Genomic DNA, 19,846 nt, shown 5'->3' with positions numbered 1-19,846 from the left:
TTGTTTACATTGTTGTTGTTGCACTGTTTTTGTGACCTTCTTAAATAATTGAGAAGGGGGTGATGTAGGAGGCATGTCCCAGGGGCAGGAGAACCAAGGGACATGTGCAGGGACAGACATCCCCATTGGTTAGAAGGTCACATGGTTTTAGGGGATAAAAGGGGGAGCAAAATTCAAATAAAGCCTCTTTGATTTCCACCTCACGAAGAGCGTACATCATTCTTTATCATATAAAGACTGCAACGTTACAATTGAGAACCATCAAAGACTGTAAACAACATTTGCAACATCAGCTCTGGGGCACTGTACATTTAGAAAGAACTTTAAACTGATTGTTACAAACTAAGAGGTTTGTATGCAGAATGATGAGATCAACATTATGTAAGAGTTAACCATTTGCATGAAGTAAGCAACTAATGAGTAATTTTTAATTCAATAATGTTCAATTTTACAGTGTAAAACTGACCTAATTTGTCAGACTTCTGAACTCTCTCATCACAGCCATCTCTGTTTCTCTCACTGACAGAAATGCTTTTAGTTACAACTTAGTCACTAGGAAGTGGTCCTTGCAAATATTAAAGCCAGCTCGATGAGAGATAGACTGAATCTCGAGAGAAGGAACTTACTAGTGGATGAGGGAGAGGAGAAGGTACTAAAAGAGTTTACTCCTTTGCTACATGAGTACACAGGGCAAATCAAGGCAGCTCTGTGACATCACTTACTAAGCCTTCACCTTGCTTAGTGCAACCATGACAGCAATTGAACCTCTTTGACACTGCTTTTGATGTGTAAGCAAGGCACTTGGAGGCAGTATGATAAAATACAGACAAGGCCTCTAAAGAATTTGTTTCGGAGGGCAGGGAAGAATAGCAAATGAGAATGAACTTTAGGAACAAACAGTATAAATGAGAGCACTTGCACAACAGTCTTAGACTGAATGAGAGCAAGAAGTAGAATTGAACTTCCTCAATAACCTCTGAGGGGAAATGCTCAAATGATGTGGACAAATACAAATTTTTTTAAGTTCACACCACACTTTCTTTCTGTGTTTCCATGCTTTTTACCGGAAAAATCTATTGCAATAGAAATAATTAATCTTATTATAGAAAATATGTGTAAACGCTACCATGTAAAATAAATACTCCTATTCACCCAAAACATAATACAGTACAAAACCAATGACTAGTCACTTGGAAAAAGTTGTCTGTCTCCCAGCACTACTATTCTAAGACATTTATTGATTCCTTATTAACTCCTGAGAAGACTATTAAGTCTTCCTAGTGCATCCATTCTCCCAATCTGTATAAAAGATAAATCTTCACTGTACTGCTTGGGTTTTTTTCTCTGAAACCTGACTGCAATTATGCATCACTGTCCTTGTACTAAGTATTCTCTTCTTTAGTTTATTTCATGGGCAGAATCAATCCTACCTCACATTGTCGTGCCTTTGAATGTAAATCTTGTGGAAAATTCTTTCAGGAGGCTTCAGGAAATCTTCCTTCATTTCCATTGCAACGTTTCTGGGCAACAGACTCATCAAGAGACGTTCCTAAAGGAAAACATAAACAACATCAGTTTTGTGGTATAGTGTGAGACCACTTTTCAAAAGTTTTAAACTATTTAGCTAGACAATCTTTTCCTAAACTAATCTGCTTCCTTAAAATTTCTGCTATATAAATAAGATCAGCCATTTCTCTCAAACTTCTGCGAACTGTGTGAATGTCTTTTTTAAAGTCTTCTGCACTAAAAAAGAAAATAAAATCAAAAGCTACACTGAAAAAGGCAGCTTCAAGAGCAGCTAATCGTCCATAATTTTCATTAACGTTACATTGCTAATAATAACAACTTACTTTATTGTTAGTAGCATTTATCTGTCTGGGAAAGACTTCCCAGGATTATTTGCTATGCTTTTGTGTGTCCTATTTCTTCCTGGATCTAATGAAAGTGTTACATTACAAGAACTATGACAGCTGGTTATTAAGTAGTGAGAGTGGATGATGGATTTATTCACTGTCTAATTCAGGAAAACAGTAATAGTGGTACAGTTTTAGCAGCATCTTATCCAGTGTGGCAATGTCTGTTCCAACTAGCTCAGGAATGAAATGCATCAGTACAAAACCCTAGTCAGACACACATCTTCTTGCAATATTCACAGAGAAATTTTTTGCGTGGGTCACTAACCTGCATAAAAAAGATCTCTAATGTTTTGGATCCTGTCAGTATTGACTATAAAACCTTATGTAATTTTTTCCACAAAAGAATATGTGGAAAATTTGCCAGGTACCACCTGGCAAATCTGCATCTGTTGGTCTTAGGCGCTGTAAAGTGTCCTTAGATACCTATTCAAGTTTTATTTTCACAAAGAAAGTCTTTACCATTTAAAATATAGTTCCAAAGACCTGTCCAAAGACAAAATGTAGTATCCATCAGACCTGCTAGTTTCAGCCATGGCAACAGTCTGAAAGAATTCACATAACCACATCCAATCTGATTCAGGAATCCCAGGTTCCAGACAACAAAGGGAAAGGCTGGAGCAAGGAAGATGTACCCTTGGTGGAAGAGGATTAGGCCAGGAAATAATTAAGCAAACTGGATAGAAGTAAGTCCATGGCCCCTGTCAGGATGCACCAGCAAGCACTGAGTGAACTGGCAGATGCCGTTCTAAGGCCATTCTTGATAGTCAGCATGGTGACTGGGAGAATTGCTTGAAGACTGGAGGAAAGAAAATGTCACTTCTGTATTCAAGAAGGGCAATAAGGAGGACCCAGGGAACTACAGGCCAGTCAGTTTCACCTTGGGTCCTGGAAAAGTAATGAAGGATCTCATCCTGGAGGCCAGGGTGGCTGGACCAGATGACTTCCAGAGTTCCCTCAACTATTCTATGATTCTGTTATCTGACAATCGAGAGCCACTATAATGGCAGCTGTGAGACATCACAGAATTGCATATTTTGGCCCAACCACATTGTTCTTTTATTTATATGATATTAAATAAGTAAGGAGCAACAATTAATACTGTGAAGAGGGTATCTGCACAGATAAATGCTTTGTATTGCTCACATGCACGTGTTCACCAGTCAAAACCATTAAATAATACTCAAGATTTCTAATTTTACAGTTTCTTTTGGAAGAAGAAACACTGAATATTTATTTCACCAAAGATTAAGTTAAACTTTACAGAAATGCCCTGATACTTACTGTAGACTAAAGTTCCCTCATATGTTTGTGGCAGTCACATTGTCTTGAGGCTAAGGATCATTAAGTGTATTTCCTACCGTTCTTATATATATACTAAGAATATTGCAAAGAATATGATGAAATTAAATATTTGTTAACAATTTATGCTTATAGCAATTTCTGATTAACCAAACCATCTCACATTTTAGTAGAAAATGGCATTTACTATAATTTTTATTTTAATTTATTAGGTATGCTTGTATTTCTGCAACAGAATTGTATTTGGGTAACCCAAAATTTGGATTAAAATCCCAACCAAATATTTTGTCAGCAGTGGATCTTGTGAAGCTCCGTTGCCAGGTACTTGTGTCTTACAGTTGATTTACAGTTTTAAGTGAAATATACCGGGGTTTTAAAATGAGCTGACCACCTATCAGGCAACAGATAATCCATACAAGAGAGAAATTTGGACTGATGGTTAAATTCTCTGGTGCTTAAGATGGCATAAACCCGAAATGATGCTGGAATTTCATAAGTACTGTTCTGGTATGAAATTTACAATGTCTCATAAGGACTAAATATTCTCTGTCTCTTCTCCTTCAGTGAGCATATTAAACAAGATTTTTGCCATTTAAAGTCCAAAACTGTTAAGAAGATCAGGTTTTCAGCTTCTGTTTCCTAGAAAGTCAGACTTAATCAGACAAACAAGCAAACAAAAATTATACCAACAGACTCTTACAGAGACTAATGCTAACGGAATATCTCTTCTATGGCCTGCAAACACAATTACGATACAAGATGGGAATGAAAAGATCATAGATAACTTCTGCAGTGCATGGCAAATAGCATGGAATCCAGGGAAGTAATAAGAATCATTACTGTGAAAGCAACATTGCAGTGCTGCAGGATGCAGCACTTGACAGATTTGAAATGCGCAGATGTCAGATGTATTAAGAGAGGTTACAAAAATGATGAATACTATGCACGTTAGCTTGACAATTACAAGACCTGGAGGGAGCATATGAAGATCCTTGATCAAATTGTGGTGGCTTGCTTTTTTCATTAGAGATGAGGGAAAAAAAAAAAAAGATGGATTACTGAAAAAGAATTGTAGAGTCTTTACAAAGAGGGTTAGAAGCTTCAGACTCACCGAGCAAGGAAAGACTCAATTATGGCTTTCTCAAAGGCCAGCCGCTTCTGACCTTTCAAACCAAGAATGGAAGCAGCATCTCGACTGTAAGGATTTGTCACTGAAGACGAGACTGAAAAATGTGAGGAAGAACCCCACAATGGAAAGTGTCGAAGCATTGAAAATAAATGAAAGACAGCTTTTAGCTCGCTGGAAAGAATATAATAAAAGTCTCTTCTATTTGGGGCAAAATCTCATTTGTTGAGCAAAGTGGTATTGCACTTCAGGTCAGTCTAAGGAATGCTGAAGGACTTAGATTCTTGGAACAGCAAGAGTGAATTCATGTACACAAAATATAGCTGTTGGAAGTTTTGGGAAAGGGCTCCACCTGGATCCCTGTTCAGCAAGTCGTACCATTGTTGTCTGATTTTTTCATTTGCTCCCATATGGCTATCTGATTATAAAAATAATCTGAAAACCAGAATAAAATGAAAACTAGATGTGCATGGCTGCATAGTGCATTGAATGAAACAGCTGACAAAACTAAAGCAAGACTGGTCATATTTGTGCAGGCATTTATGATCGAGTGGTTGTTGCCTCTGACAGGGGCGGTTGATGAAAAAAAAAATAGAAAAAGTGACACAGGGAGCACTAATCAATTAGCAACAACTTTTACCAAAATAAAACAACGCTCATGTTGCAAAATTTCTTAATGGTGACAAATGATATTGTATTGAGGTAGCCTAAACATGTGACATATTCCTAAACATAGGTCTAGTAGAGACAAAAATGTTCTAACATTTTTACCTTTCTCACTGATTCACAATGTTGTTTAGGATTATTATAGAGCTGTTTTCTACCCAGAAAATTAAATTTTGGCGCTATGACCAACTTACACTATTTTAGGAATTTGTACTCTCTTCTTCTCTCGCTGTAAATCTTCACTCATCATTAACATGGTCTAAAGTGAACACACTGAAAAAAAAGATTCTTTTCTGAGATTGTAATTGTCAGTAAATGATTTTGCATTCCCTGCACAAATCTCACTAAGAAAAGAAAATTATAGATGAGGACCTATATTTCCCTCATTCACAACGTTTTACATTCCTAGTCCTAGTCTGGGATTTTGAATGCCAAACTGGGCTGACTCTGCCAATTGTCTCATCCTCATTAACGAGGATTTCTGCACTATTAATGAAGACATAGCTGTTTTTGAAAAGGACACTCAATCTAGAAAAACATCCAGATTTCTTTCTCCCACAGCAGTGAAGCATCACCAGAAATTAGAGAAGGAACAAACATTCATTTTGACTCCAAGACATGTTAAAATGTGCCTACCAAGCCAATTAAGAACTGCTCAGTGCTACCTTGGCCCTAGTCAACAACGAGCATGACAAAGAGGGAAAATACACAAAAGCAGAGAAATGGATTAAAAAAAAAAAAGTGTTCCCCATTGTTAATGGCCAAAAGACTCTATATTACTACTTGCAATTTGGAACGTTCTCAACTCTAATTGTAAGTCCAAGCTCCTGGACTGCAACTTTCACTCTGGGTTGGACCTGAGGGAAAATTTTAGTAATTATTCAAGACTTCACCAGACTAGACAAAGATAAAGCTGACCAGACCTGTGTTGCTAGCAGTCCTGCTTTGAGGGAGTGATTGGACAGGATGATCTTCAGAGTTCCTCTCTGACAGTTGTGCACCAAGTGAGATAGCAGCAAAAGGATGAGGAGTACAGGGTGCCTGCAGCCTCCTGGGAAGGCCTGAAGCCATCCTGCTATCTTTCCATGGACAAGTGTGGCTTCTAAAATAGCAGGGGACTCAAGCACCCTCTAGCAGTTGTGCAATTTCTCTTTCCTGAGAGAGTAGCAGAAAGAAGCAAGCAGAGACTATTGAAGCAAAAAATTCCATTGTCTGCAGGCTCTATTCTGCCCCAACACTCTCTTCAGCTTTCTTCAATTTGGACACTTCCCAGCACAACTCCCTCTCCTATCCCCATCCCTGGCCTAGACAGCCTCTCTCACAGGCACCCCAGCTCTGCTTTTGTGGGAGTCCCCAGTGCATGTTCCCAATATATTTCTTGTGCCCATTTCCAAATGAAGATACTCACTCCCTTCCCATTTTGAAAATCATTCTCTTTCTTATTTTACTGCTTCTTCCAAATACTTATGACTTTCTCAAAGTCCTTTGAAATTTTCACCTTGATTTAGAATAATTTCATGCAGCTCCCCGAACAATACTACACAGTTATTCCTACTGTACAAAATTATTCATTTTGACATCTGTATGGGAAATGAGTGTGCTTCATTTTCAAGTTCCTTCAGCAAGCTGTAAATCATTTCATGAATCCACTCTCCTTTCATCAGAAAAGAAGGCTCAAACACAGAAATAATATCTTAAATGTTCCTAGCCAGCATCCTCTCCTTTCTTCCCAACTGTGTGGTGTGCAGTTGGATGACTCCTCAAAAACTTCTACCCATAAGCTGGATACACTTGCTGTGCTTCTCCATGCTAAATTGTATTCCTGTAGTTTATCACGTGAGATATACAGAAAACAAAATGGAAATATTATTTATAGTCAATGTAGATTACTTTATCAAAAGAAACAGTTGTCATTTTTTCTGAAATACCAAAGAGAAGCAATCAAGGGATCTGTAGCATTGCTTCAAAGCTGCAGGCTGTTATTTTTCTCTGTTTCTTTGAATCTCATTTCTCCTTTTCCTTTTGTGCTACTGGATATCCACATGTCATATGTTTATTTGTTCTAAAAAACCAAGTAGGGAATTTTTCTTTCCCCTGCATCACTGTAAAAGAAAGATGTTGAATGGGGGAGGGTAGTTTGCCTTGGGTGATTGACCCACGTAAAAGAACTACCCAACAGATCCCCATTCCAAGCTGATGGCCCTTCGAAGACTGTGGGGAGGGGGGAGGCGTTTGATTTTTTTTCTCTCTTTGGAAACAGGAGGCACTTCACTTTTGCCCTAACTCAGGGAAAGTGTGTCTTGGAGGGGTCTGAGGTTCACTTTGTTTTTGGCCTGGTCACCTGGCTGCTTCTGGCCCCTGTTTGCCTCTGCTTTCCTGCATCCCGTTCTGCCCTCAGCCCAGACCTGCTTGGATTTCATCGGAGAGGCTTGACCCACCTGCAGAGGAACCTTTTGGGGAGAAGGTCGCTCTTTTCCTCCTCTGCTCCCATGTTGGCAGTGGCTTATGTCCCTTGACGAAAGGGGGAAAATCCCAGCCACAGCCAGCTGCAGACAGCATGAGTTTTGTGGTTCCCACAAAAAGTCCCCTTTTTTTCCCCCTCTTCCCCTTCTCAGTGGGGGGGGAAGATCTCCATTTTCAGCTTCTCCCGCACACCAGCGCCCCCACACGGTGACCGCCAGAATCCAACAGCGCCCCCTGCCGACCACCACAGAGCAACTGCAGGATCTGCTCCTCCAGTGATCCAACAGCGCTCCCTGCTGACCGTGGTTAGAATTGCACCAACAAGCAGAAAAGTATTGAACTGCTTCCTTTTTGAAGGGGACTTTTGGGTACAGGATCATTGTTTAGTTGTTTTTGTGTTCTTTTGTTGTTCTGCCAATACACATATATCCTTTAATAATGAGCTGTTCTTTTTTTTCTTTCTCCATACTTCCTCGATTGGAGCTCTTAATTTCTGATTTACAATAGTTTAGAGGGAGGAGTTTGGTCTTGCTCAAGACTCATCCTCCTCAGCAAAACACTTCAGTCTCATTAAACTGAGACAGTACATCCAGTGGAATTCATTTTGAGAATGAAGTTACAGTCTGGACCTGCTGAAGGGCCACATAGAGAAATGTACTGCTTTGCATGTTTTTCAATCCCATGAGAACAGGTCTGTAATGGCTACAACTCTGTCTCTTTCAGTCAGCTTCACTTATGTTCCTTCTGAACTCCTCCTTCCAGACAGATGTGTTAGCACTGCTGCCCTCACCCATCAGGGAGCCTGGGTCCTAACCTGGATGGTAGAGAGCTGTGTCTCGTTGAACTTGCTCTAAATGGGACTTGGAGGTTCCCAATCTCATGCTGGGGAAAGCAGTAACTCTGGATGATGCTCCAGATCCTAGTCCTTTCTCACAGTCCCTACCACTGAGCCACATAATTCAGGAAAGACTCTATACCCATGGAACCCTGTTTTCTGTATTTTCATAGAGACTTTAAAAATGGAGAAAAAAAAATAACAAAATCAGGTTTGACATATTTGTTTCTTGGCTGATAAAACATGAATATTTTTGTTTATTATAGTAACAATCCAACAATGATGACAAATAGGAAAAGGAGGAGGAGCATTTTGATCATTTACAGAAGATTTTTTACAATATGAAACATGAAATCTAACCCAACAATTTTTGCAACCTATCACAGATCTTCTTTTGTTATTACTATACTTAAATGGAAAGTGCAAATCATAATTAAAAACCTTTTCTTTCCCCAAAGAAGACAAGCATCAGACACGCATATAAAACATTAATATTACTGTTTCAAAGTCAACTCATCTATGTAATTTTGAGATTCAGCTTCTACTTAGTCAGCAGAAACTCCAAAGTACATCCTAAATATTACCACCTGCTACCTAATTATACCATAATAAGCTCAATTTTGAGTAATTTTAAAAGCTTCTTCTTAGTAGGTTTACAGTTTTTGTCATCCCTATGTTACACTGCACATCTATTTTAATTCCCTGTAAGGAAAAACAGAAAAAGGAGAGAGAAAGGAAGCCTAGTGCAATGCATGGAAGAAAAATTTTATGTAAAAATACTAGGATTCATTTATACTTTCTGTAAGTAAGGAAACAAAGAATTAGTGAATTATTGTAAATTCAACTATGCTCTGCCCTCTCTTCCACATGAGTACACAAAAAAGCACTGCTAAAGATGGTTATCTTTCTGAAGCCACAAGGTGGCAATGTTTCAGAACATTCCTGAGATTTCTTGAAAAATTTTATTAATCAGCAAGTCATTGCCATAATAATAATCATAAAAGACCATCCATATAGATGCCATCTAATGCACAGATTTTGATTAGTAAGAGGATGGCTAATAACACAGAGCTATGGGAAGTGGTCAATATACTATGTATGAACTGCAAGAAGGTTTCAGAATTAATAAACCTATACCAGACCAATTTAACATATTTCCATGGTTAAGTGATTATTTTTGTTTAAATAAAAGAAAGGCAGGATGCATCAACAGAATAGTGTTTAACGAGGCATTGATAACATAGAACATTGATAACATAGAACATTAATAACATGGAACGTTATTAGCTACAATGGAGGTGGTAAGGCCTTGTGAAAGAATTAGAGGAGCATGAAATCTTGGCTAAAACAGAGGGCAATGAACAGCATGAAAAGCAGAAGCACTGAAATGGAGAGTGGGCATAAAGAGACCTTGCTTGAATGCACAAAGTTCACAAGACATCATTCAAGAAGGAGAATGATAACAATGAGAAAAACTCAGTAGTACATTGTACCTTTTATGTACCATCCACAAAAACACATGGGCTAAATGAGTTGGAAACCTCTGCATGTAAAAAAGCACCAGATACCCTCAGATTGCAGAATGTCTGTGAAGTATTTATGTGACACTACTCTAAAAAGAACTGGAAGATTGATAGTAGGGTAACTTGAGATCAGCTCCACAAATCTTGTTCAAACAGGAACAAGAGCTGAGAAAGGCTATGGGAATAAACAAGGAAGCTAGAAATATAAAAAGCATAGCCTGTCTTCCTAGCTATCCTCATATATATTAAATCAGAATGCTCTAGAAATACATCAGTGAAGATTAATCACCAGAAAGGCAAGCTAACAAAGTCGACACCAGATATATACTGTAGCATCCAAACTACCATTAATCTTTTGACTTTCACCTTATATCTTTAGTATCTACTTCCTCTGAAACCTCACTGGAAATATCCAATGTATCCACATAACCATCACAGAAACTTGACAGAAAAAAGATTATACTCATCTCAGTTAATGAAAATCTTCCTATTGAAAGTGAACTTGAGTGATAAGCTTAATTCTCACAATTAATCAGTGCCTTTACAGTTAAGGCATCTTTATTACCTTCACTATAGTGTAGGCAAGTAGCCATATAGATACAATCAGACCACTCGCTAGAGCAGATAACTTGAAACCTTCCTTACGCTTGGCAGGGAAGAAGGAACAGTATTTCTGCAGTACATTGCCAGGGACAGGTATTTGTCAAGTCCAACAGTGTTAGATTAATGTCTTTGTTTCTGCCTATCACACTCCAGAAGGATTTTAATAAACAAGTTCTTTAGGGTGTATCAGTGAAGATGAAATTTTGGCACAGAACAGTCACTGAACATACTGTTCTAAATCTTTCTTTGTAGAAAGAATATATTTTACTCCTTGTCTTGCACAGTCAGGAAGGCTAGGTGTCGTCTTTGAGTGAAAAGATCCTCTCATGGTAGCACTGACTATATGCATAGATATTTCGAGTATATATGTTAAAAGCAAAAAGGCACACTTAAAGCATAAATTCAAAAATTTTAATTTATTCATTAAAAGGCTTTTCTGATTCAAAGAAGGATCTTAAAATTATCAGAAAGAGCACCAACCATCTTCCAGTGTCATAATCAGAGGGAACACATGAGGCCTAGGGAGGCCTGTAGGGAGGCCTGTGAGCTCAAGTTCGCTAGAGGCTGAAGTGCTACACAGAGTCCTGTGTTCTATCATGAACAGGACTGGAACAACAATCCTGCTATTGCATCTCTTCTTCTGAAGATACTAGGAAGATTGAATCAGAAGCAGCATCAGCTTTACCAATGGTATCCCCTGGAAGAGTAGACATTATCTTCACTGGCTTGCCCCGGTATACTATGTTTCCTCTACAGTTACAAGTGCACCTCTTTCCGGTCCACAGCCATATCTGGTTTGTTCCACTGATGTAATGCTGAATATCTCAATTAAAGTATATATTCCTCACGAAGTGAAAGCCACAGAGCTCAACCTTCAGCAAGATAGACACATTTTCTGCCCTTGCTAATCCTCCAGTCCCCAGATAGTGCTTTTTTTCTTGAAGAATATGCTACATGTTTCAGTTCAAGCTGGTACTGCAACTGTGGCACTCCCTGATTTTCTTCTGACCCATGAACATTCTCTTTTACCATGCTCCTCCAAAACCTAGATATCTCCACCAACTCTGCATAGATACGTGGTAAATCTCCATGGTCTCCTCTGGCACCTTGCTGCACCACTGAAATGGAGCCAGCATAGGGGAGCAGGGAAAGACCACTGAAATTTCCAGTCTTCTTTCCTTGCTCCTAGAGCAGACACAATTTGCAGTCGAGGCTCCAGAATAGGGGAAGAATCAATGGAACATTAAGGACACAGTGCTGGGCTAGCCCTGGTGCTTCACACCACTACTTTTGTCTGATGCAACATATATTTAGAGTTGCAGTAGCCACTCAATATCAGTACATGCTCATTCTTATTACAGATCTTTGCCAGTGGTGGAACAAGCATGAATGTCTCAGTAAAGATAACATTTTCGATTGCTAGTGGTAGAAACTGAGCTCACTAGTGGGTGTAAGCAGACTAGAATTTTAAAAAAAGAACAGGAACTTGAAGTCAAAAGTAATAATTTTAGTATGCAATTAAGTGGTAAGTAGTTAGCATTTCCTTTTTCAAAGACCACATATGCCTTTAATACAGCAATATAAAAGCAAATCAGAGCACAAAACAGTAAAATGGAATAGATGCCAGAATCTCCAAAGATTAAGGTATAAATAATGCTTTCCTTTGGAAAATCTAGATTTTTTTCTAATTTAGATTAGAAAAACCTAAAAGCCTTTACTACTTGTCCTCATTTTATTGTCACAGTGCAGGAAAGTGAGCCTAACCCATTAGCAGAAAATCTCATTGCCTTCCAAACTGCAAAAACAAGTACCAACCACTAATATGCTAAGGAAGCAATAAGTGTATTCACCCACTTAAAATAGCAAGTAAGACTCAGATTTAGTACATTATTTCCTTGTCAAACTAGGAAATTCCTAATCAAATATGCCTGAAGGAAAGCTAAACTTCAAATGAAATAAGTTTATATTGAAGAGGTAAAGGGGAACAAAAACCTTGGAAAGAATTTAAATTACGTGACAGACGGAAGTTCACTTTAGAATGGCAAACCCAACAAAAAACTACCTTAGAATGTATTTGTCTTGCCAGTTAATGGTATGCAGTCTAGCTCTTTTCCTTCACAGAATGATGACCAAAAGAAACAGGCAGAAAATCCACAAGAGTATGAGTGTGCAAACAGCATACACTTTCACACACTGGAATGGAAGTAAAGTGCCCAGCTCAGTATCCTATGCATGGAGATAATCTGTGCTTAAGCAATAACACATCATTTGTCAAACTGCACACGTGGCAAGGCCAGCTGCTGTGATGTGAACCACCTATGTGGCAAAGAGCTGGTCTGTGGTGGAACCACCCTGCACTTGAAAACTGGCACACAAAACGTTTTGTCAAGTTTGTGGTAAAGCATTAGCTAGCTTTTTTTGTAGTTAACACTACAAATTAGCCATAAGAAACCACTTTCGAATTATTTGTCTTACTGTATAACTTAAGGATTTAGTGCACTATAGCCAGTGTGCTTACCTATGATAATTTGCCTTATCAACTGTTATCCATTATGTTATCTGCTGAAAACTACGTGGTTGTGCATTTTTAATAATCTAATAATTAAAGGTTTGTGCGCTCCCGTTCATCCCTCCCCCTCCATTCTCTCCAGTGGAAAATACACAATGTAAGTAGGAAAAATAAGCTGAAAATTTCCCAGGGTCAAACACTAGCATATTTAATTGACAGTTGCTTGAAAGAGAACATATTTTAAATTTTCTATTATTTATTCCAAAACTCTTAACAGCAGAAGTGTTAGCAGGTTTTAGAATTATATGACCACTATTTTTAAAATTATCTATTTGTCACAGAATCACTGAATCCTTTAGGTTGGAAAAGACCTCTGAGATCATCGAGTCCAACCTTTGTCAAGACACCACCTTGTCAACCAGACCATGCCACCAGTTGCCACATCCAGTTGTTTCTTGAACACCTCCAGGGATGCTGACTCCACCACCTCCTTGGGCAGCCCATTCCAATGCTTGATAACTCTTTCCATAGAGAAATTATCCTGATGTCCAACCTGAACCTCCCTTGGTGCAGCTTAAGACTGTGCCCTCTTGTCCTGTTGCCTGGGAGAAGAGACCAACTCCCATCTGAATACAATCTCCTTTCAGGTAGTTGCAGAGAGTGATAAGGTCTTCCCTGAGCCTCCTTTTCCCCAGGCTAAACAACCCCAGCTCCCTCAGCTGGTCCTCATATATCTTATTCTCTAAACCCTTCACCAGCTCCATTGTTCTTCTCTGGACCTGCTCCAGCACCTCAACATCTGTCTTGAAGTGAGAGGCCCGGAACTGGACACAGTACTTGAGGTGTGGCCTCACCAGAGCTGAGTACAGTCGATCATTGCCCTGCTCCTGCTGGCCACACTATTTCCAATACAAGCCAGGATGCCTTTGGCCTTCTTGGCCACCTGGGCACACTGCTGGCTCATGTTCAGCAGCTGTTGACCAGCACCCCCAGGTCCTTTTCGACTTGGCTGCTTTCCAGCCATTCTGCCCCAAGCCTAGCGCTGCATGGGGTTGTTGTGACCCAAAGGCAGGTCCTGGCACTTGGTCTTGTTGAATCTCATACCACTTGCCTTAGTACATCAATTCAGCCTGTCCAGATCCCTCTGCAGAGCCTTCCTACTCTCCAGCAGATCAACACTCCTGCCCAGAAGTTTTTCTGCTCTACTCAATGTAAGCCAGCATACATTACATATAAGAGCTTAACATGGATGACATGACTATATGATATGCATACATCTATGAGAAAAAAGCAAACTGCAACAAACCGCAGTCCAAGACATCTCATAAAAGACATTTCAGTAAATGAAATGGCTCATAACCAAATTAACTGACATATTTAATGTGCTGTTTTTTACTGGCATAGAGTTAATTTTCTTCAGAGTAGCTCGTATGGGGCTGTGTTTTGGATTTGTGCTGGAAACAGTATTGATAACACAAAGATGTTTTAGTTACTGCTGAGCAGCGCTTTCATGGAGTCAAAGGCTTTTCTACCTTTCACACCACCCTGCCAGCAAGGAGGTAAGAAACTGAGAGAGGACACACCTGGGACAGCAGACCCTAACTAACCACAGTGATTTTCCATAACATATAGTGTCATGCTCAACATATAAGCTGGGGGAAAAGGAGGAAGAGGGAGAGAACATTCAGAGTGACGGCATTTGTCTTCCCAAGTGACCATCATGTATAATGGAGCCGTGGTTTCCTGGGGATAGCTCAGCATCTGCCTGCCGATGGGAAGCAGTGAATTAATTCCTTGTTTTGTTTTGCTGGCATGCACAGCTTTTGCTTTACCTATTAAAGTGTCTTTGTCTCAAGCCATAAGTTTTCTTACCTTTATTTTTCCTATTCGCTCCCCTATCCCACCAATGGGGGGAGTGCGTGCTTAGTTGCTATCCAGGTTTAAACCACAACATTTACTAACATGAGGAAGCTTTCAGGGGACTAAATAAAGTTAAACCAAGTTGTTACTGTAGTGATCTGGTGTGTTGTTATAAATGTGGATTTTTAAAGGCTTTTATAGACTTACGGTACATTTTGCAAAATAAAGGCTTGTGGCTAGAGTAATATGACAATGCAGTTAAAAATATGAACTTTGTATGATTTACAACTGTATGTTTTTTACTGTATGTTACTCACTTTATTGTATGTTTCTACACTTTGACGTTTCAAGTCTAGTAGCAAGGCACCACTCTCTCTTATCATACAGTTGTGTAACCCTAAGCTTAGGTGTTCTCTTGTAGCCACTCCCAGGGAAAAGCCTCGTCCTGTGTTTAGCAAGGAGTTCAGGATAGAAGAACTGAACTGCCCTTGGATGTGTCTATTACTACTGAAGATTATTGCCTGTAGGTTAAAAGGTTAGATTACAAGCCTCACTTTTACTTGGCCAAAGTTAAGTAAGAGAAATCCTGATGGTATGCCAAACAATGCAGCTTCTTGCTCCAGCCACATTCAGATGATATGTTTATCCTGCATCAAAAGAAGTGCAATAGAGCTGTAAAATTAGAACACATTTATTTGTTTGCTATACCCTGCTTTGCAAGGGGTACAAGCAATTCCTAATGGCTTCATGCTGAAGCTGAAGCCTTCCACCTGGAGGTTTTCATTTCACCTGAGTAGCCCTCAGACTTATTTGCTCTATGAAGGCTAGACACATGCATGACTATTGCAAGACTGGAGACTAAGAGGTGCAGGTCAGTAGAAATCTTCTGGGCAATTATTGTTGTGTGGGAGGGAGAAATGCACCTTCATGACTCCTTTTACCTGAGCCAGGTGAAAGATGGACGAGGGGTGCCACACAGCAGGATAAAGGTAGTCAAAAATTCATCTCTGTTCCATGTAAGTAACTAAGCAGCCAAATGTGGCAAACAAAGCAGACAAAAGGACAAGTTTCCATTTCTGCTGCTGCTGCTATTTGGTTAAGAGGCACTGCTGGCCAGCCTGCATAAGTTGGCCTCAAGTCCAGTAGCTCAAACAGACAGCGTGAAATTGCAACACTCCTTATTTTCTCTTTTCCCTGATCAAGAACAAATAGATTTTTGAAGATGGACTTTCCTGTGTAAGATTGTGGTTTGATGACACAATAAAGCCATTTTTAAGCTTCCTTGTAACAGAACACAGTACTAATGTGGTCAGCTAAAATTAGTTAGTGTACCTATGTTTTCAAAAATTATACTGGCTAATTTTTGTAGAGGATCAGGTATCATTTTTCACCCTGTAATTTGTGCAAAATCAGGATCACTTTCCTGTTGCACACTAGAGAATTTGACAAGAACGTGCTTTTGCATCCACACATGATTCAGAAATTTTTGATGGAATTTTTGCTGCAGGGTGATTTGCTGATGCGCTGAGACAGTATGAATGGTTATGGAAACAAGGCCTGTGTTTTAATGATAAATTTCATATTTTCTTCTGCACTGTAATGAAAAAAAGACACAAGATCCTGAGGAAAAAAAGTATGGGAAACATGAGGAGAACCTGATTATGTATTGATAAGCATGTTGTCAGGCACTCTAGAAATTACTTCTGCATAAGGCTGTGCAAATAACAAATTCCTCAGTTTGGTTGCTGAATTGAAAGGATAAAAACCCCAGCAAACTGTTATCCATTACCAAAACAAAAATCTAACATGGTTTTCTTTATTCAAACATAACATAATTTTTTCTCTTTCTTCATGAGTACTTGAAATTAAACATAACAGACAAAACCACTGGAGGTTTTCTGCAGGTGTCCTTTTACTCAGAGGTACAGGGGGAAGTACACATATACAAAATGTGTAATGTCTAGATTAAATTGTTTTGAAGGGGGATCTGAACCCAGCAGGGAATTTGAACTCAAGACATACTAAGCAGCAGTTCAAAGTATTCTGCACTGAGAATCATGGTATCTTTTGTTGACACCTTTTCCCATTTCTGTGAATAGTTATTAATCAAATCTCTGACTCAGTGGTGACCCAGTTACTACATGCAACCTTAAGGACATTGCCCTAAATTGCAGAAGACACTTGGAATGCATACACATATGCATGCAGACATTTGCACACACAATTCAGCATTGCATAAGAAAAATTTAGCTAGCTGCACATGATCTGGAAGCTCTGCAGACCAACATCAAGGTGCTAGTCTGTCTCCCAGAACCACCATTACTGCAGCAGAATGGTGTTGAACAACCCACCCTCTCAGCAAAGCTGGCTAGACCAGTTGGGAGTGGCAGGCTTCTGTCTCTGAAGCTAGACACAGAGTGGCTGTCTCAGCCCAGTGCTCCTAACTCCCCTCATTTTTAGTGCTTCTTTCAGTTTCTTACAATAAATCCTGTAATAAACTTAAATTTCATGCATCATAGTGGATGACACAACTATTTCATGAAAGACTGATGCCACCAATAAATACATTTCTCCAGTCCCAATGGTTTGAAAAACTAGATGTGATTTCACAATTAGTTTTTAAGATAGCCAATCCCCCATTCTGGAGACTTTACTATTCTCCAGTTGATTTTCCACCATCATTTCTAATTGTGAGCAAGAACAAAAGTAACATTTAGGAGAGAAAGAAAGAGCTAAACAAGTGACTTGAAAGGTGGTCTTTATTTTGCAAACATATTTTCATGTACTTACACAATTAAATAACCAGTAAAGATATCTAAGTTGGTTTTGTGGGCTTTGAAGTTTTGCATGAAGTCAAACATTTTTCCAGCCTTCCTCATATTGTAATGAGTGAGCAATGATAAAATAATTAACTCATCAAAATATATATTGTACTTTCCGTATATTATAGCTAATGCTTTGTTGGGACTGGAGAGTTGTAAGCTGTGGAATAGTTAACTGCTGTGCTACTATTATAAGTTGACTATCCTGCAACTGGCAGTTCCCTAGTTGGCAAGATAAAGTATTCTGCTTTGCTGAGTACATATACTATGTCCTGTTTTTCTAAAAATATTGTCTAAGTGTACTCATTAGAAAAGGAAGAAGAGAACAAGGATCAGGGAGTCAAGGACAAAGATGATAAAGAAGAACCAAAGAGAACATCTGGATACCATTCCCATACCCAGCTCCAAGGACATTTGAGCTAATTAAAACTACTGATGGAAAGTACCTGGCAACTAGCATGGGCCTGCAACGGAACCAACCAGAACGAAGCCCGCAAACTCAAGCCCAATGAAGAGCTAACAAGTGACTATGGGAGGGGAGTTAAAAAAGGTATAAAAGTTACTGTTTGTCTCCATTGCGCTTGCGGGCCGTTGGAGGAGCAGGGGTCTCCCCAGGCCGCCCAGTGCGCTGATTTGCTTATTTGCACTTTATATAAATCTTATAATAAAAATTGCTGCTATATTTTGATTTGGTTTATTTACCTATAACAATATGAAAGCAACAGGCATTTTTTACATCAGTCTGTGCTGCAACAAGTGTACTTCACCAAGAAATTATACGCTTTATCCTCAAATTCAATGTATGAATGTGCATAGAAATATTGTCAGCGCAAGAGTGGGGGGAATGTGAGTAAGATTCATTACAAGGTTGGCAAGATTGGGGTAGGAAATAGCTTCCAAAAATCAGGAGACCAAATAGGCTACAGTTCTTCAGCTTGGAAAGAGAGATGAGAAGGGTTATAAGAGAAGTCTCTGTTGTGAGTGGCATGAAAGAGGTTACTGTAGGATGATTACTAGTAATATATCTCAAAACAAATCAAGTCACCAGATAACAAGTCTAGAACAAATAAAAGGAAGTTCTGTTTCACACAGTGCATAATTAGAGTATTAATTAGTACATAATTGGAGTGAAATTCACCACCACAAAACTGTGAGGAGAACAAAACTATACACATGCTGAAAAAGACACTGGGAAAATGGGAATCTGCAGGTCTTTAAAGACAGTGATCCTGTTGCTTTTCAAGTTAAGATGGCCTCAGAAGTACAATGGTATCACTTCCTTGGAGCACAGCTCCACTTCAAGAGCCACTATGATTGGAATTAATATATGGTGAGCCACATCTTCCTTATTGGTTTCCCCTCCGAGTTAGACGGATAGCAGCCTCAATCAGCAGTAGACACCTTCTCTCTCTATGCTGAACACATGCCCCATTCCCCATTCCTACTTGCTTCTCTCTTTCTTGCTTGGGAAGGGGTGAAGTACTGCCTGGAGGACTGGTTGGGATGTCTAACACTGGGAGTCCTCCAGGGAGATAGGTGACAATCCTTGCTTGCTGTATGGGCAAAGGATGGTCTGGAATTAAGAAAGTGAAAACAGAGAGAGTGCAGTGGGAGTGAGGGGAACGGCTCAGGTACTCTGAGTGAGTAGGAACAAAACAAGCATAATTCCAAGGAACAGAACCCACCTCACAATATTTATTCCTAACTGTTTGCTTTGCAGAGGATGGTCTTGCAACTGAGAGTTATAGATAACAAAAGAAGAAGCTTGTCTCAAGTGAATGATTATAATTATTTGCTCATTGTCTAAAACTTATTTGGTTCTTGGCCTTCAGGTGAAATTGCAGTCTAACATTCGGCAACATAACAAATGGATGATGCAACCATCATGGCCAGTTATTCGTTGTGACCACAGAGAACAGATAACAGGGTGAGCATTACACTGAGTTTTAAAATAGAGACTTTCTTTCTCCCCAGCAACACTTTCAAAACCTACTTGAAAATTCCTGCATGAGTCCAAAAAATACTACAACATATTTACTTCTGTTTGTGAAAATACATTTATCAAAATTGTCACATGGGACTATTACTACAAATGCATCCCACGAGGAGAATTCACTGTAAGTAGGACACAGAGGAAGAAAACTCACATACAATTTCAGCTGTGGTATCTGTCTCACACAGTCAACACTTAAACTTCAGACAGCTATGTGTGTTCAAAGGCCAG

At 39.3% G+C, this 19,846-nt stretch overlaps 1 protein-coding gene across 1 annotated transcript in view; it reads right to left on the bottom strand.

The window, feature by feature from the left end:
• The window catches only part of ADCY1 (adenylate cyclase 1), a 157,707-nt gene that overhangs the window by 87,548 nt on the left and 50,313 nt on the right, over positions 1-19,846 (bottom strand). Inside the window, 1 exon segment of the mRNA XM_032707353.1 lies at positions 1,431-1,549. Within this exon segment, the coding sequence (XP_032563244.1) occupies positions 1,431-1,549 (119 nt within the window).

This window comes from Chiroxiphia lanceolata, chromosome 1 (assembly GCF_009829145.1).
Source record: "Chiroxiphia lanceolata isolate bChiLan1 chromosome 1, bChiLan1.pri, whole genome shotgun sequence".
Lineage (NCBI taxonomy): Eukaryota > Metazoa > Chordata > Aves > Passeriformes > Pipridae > Chiroxiphia > Chiroxiphia lanceolata.
Note: the sequence above shows the minus strand (reverse complement) of the source record. Positions and strands in the feature narration are given on the sequence as shown.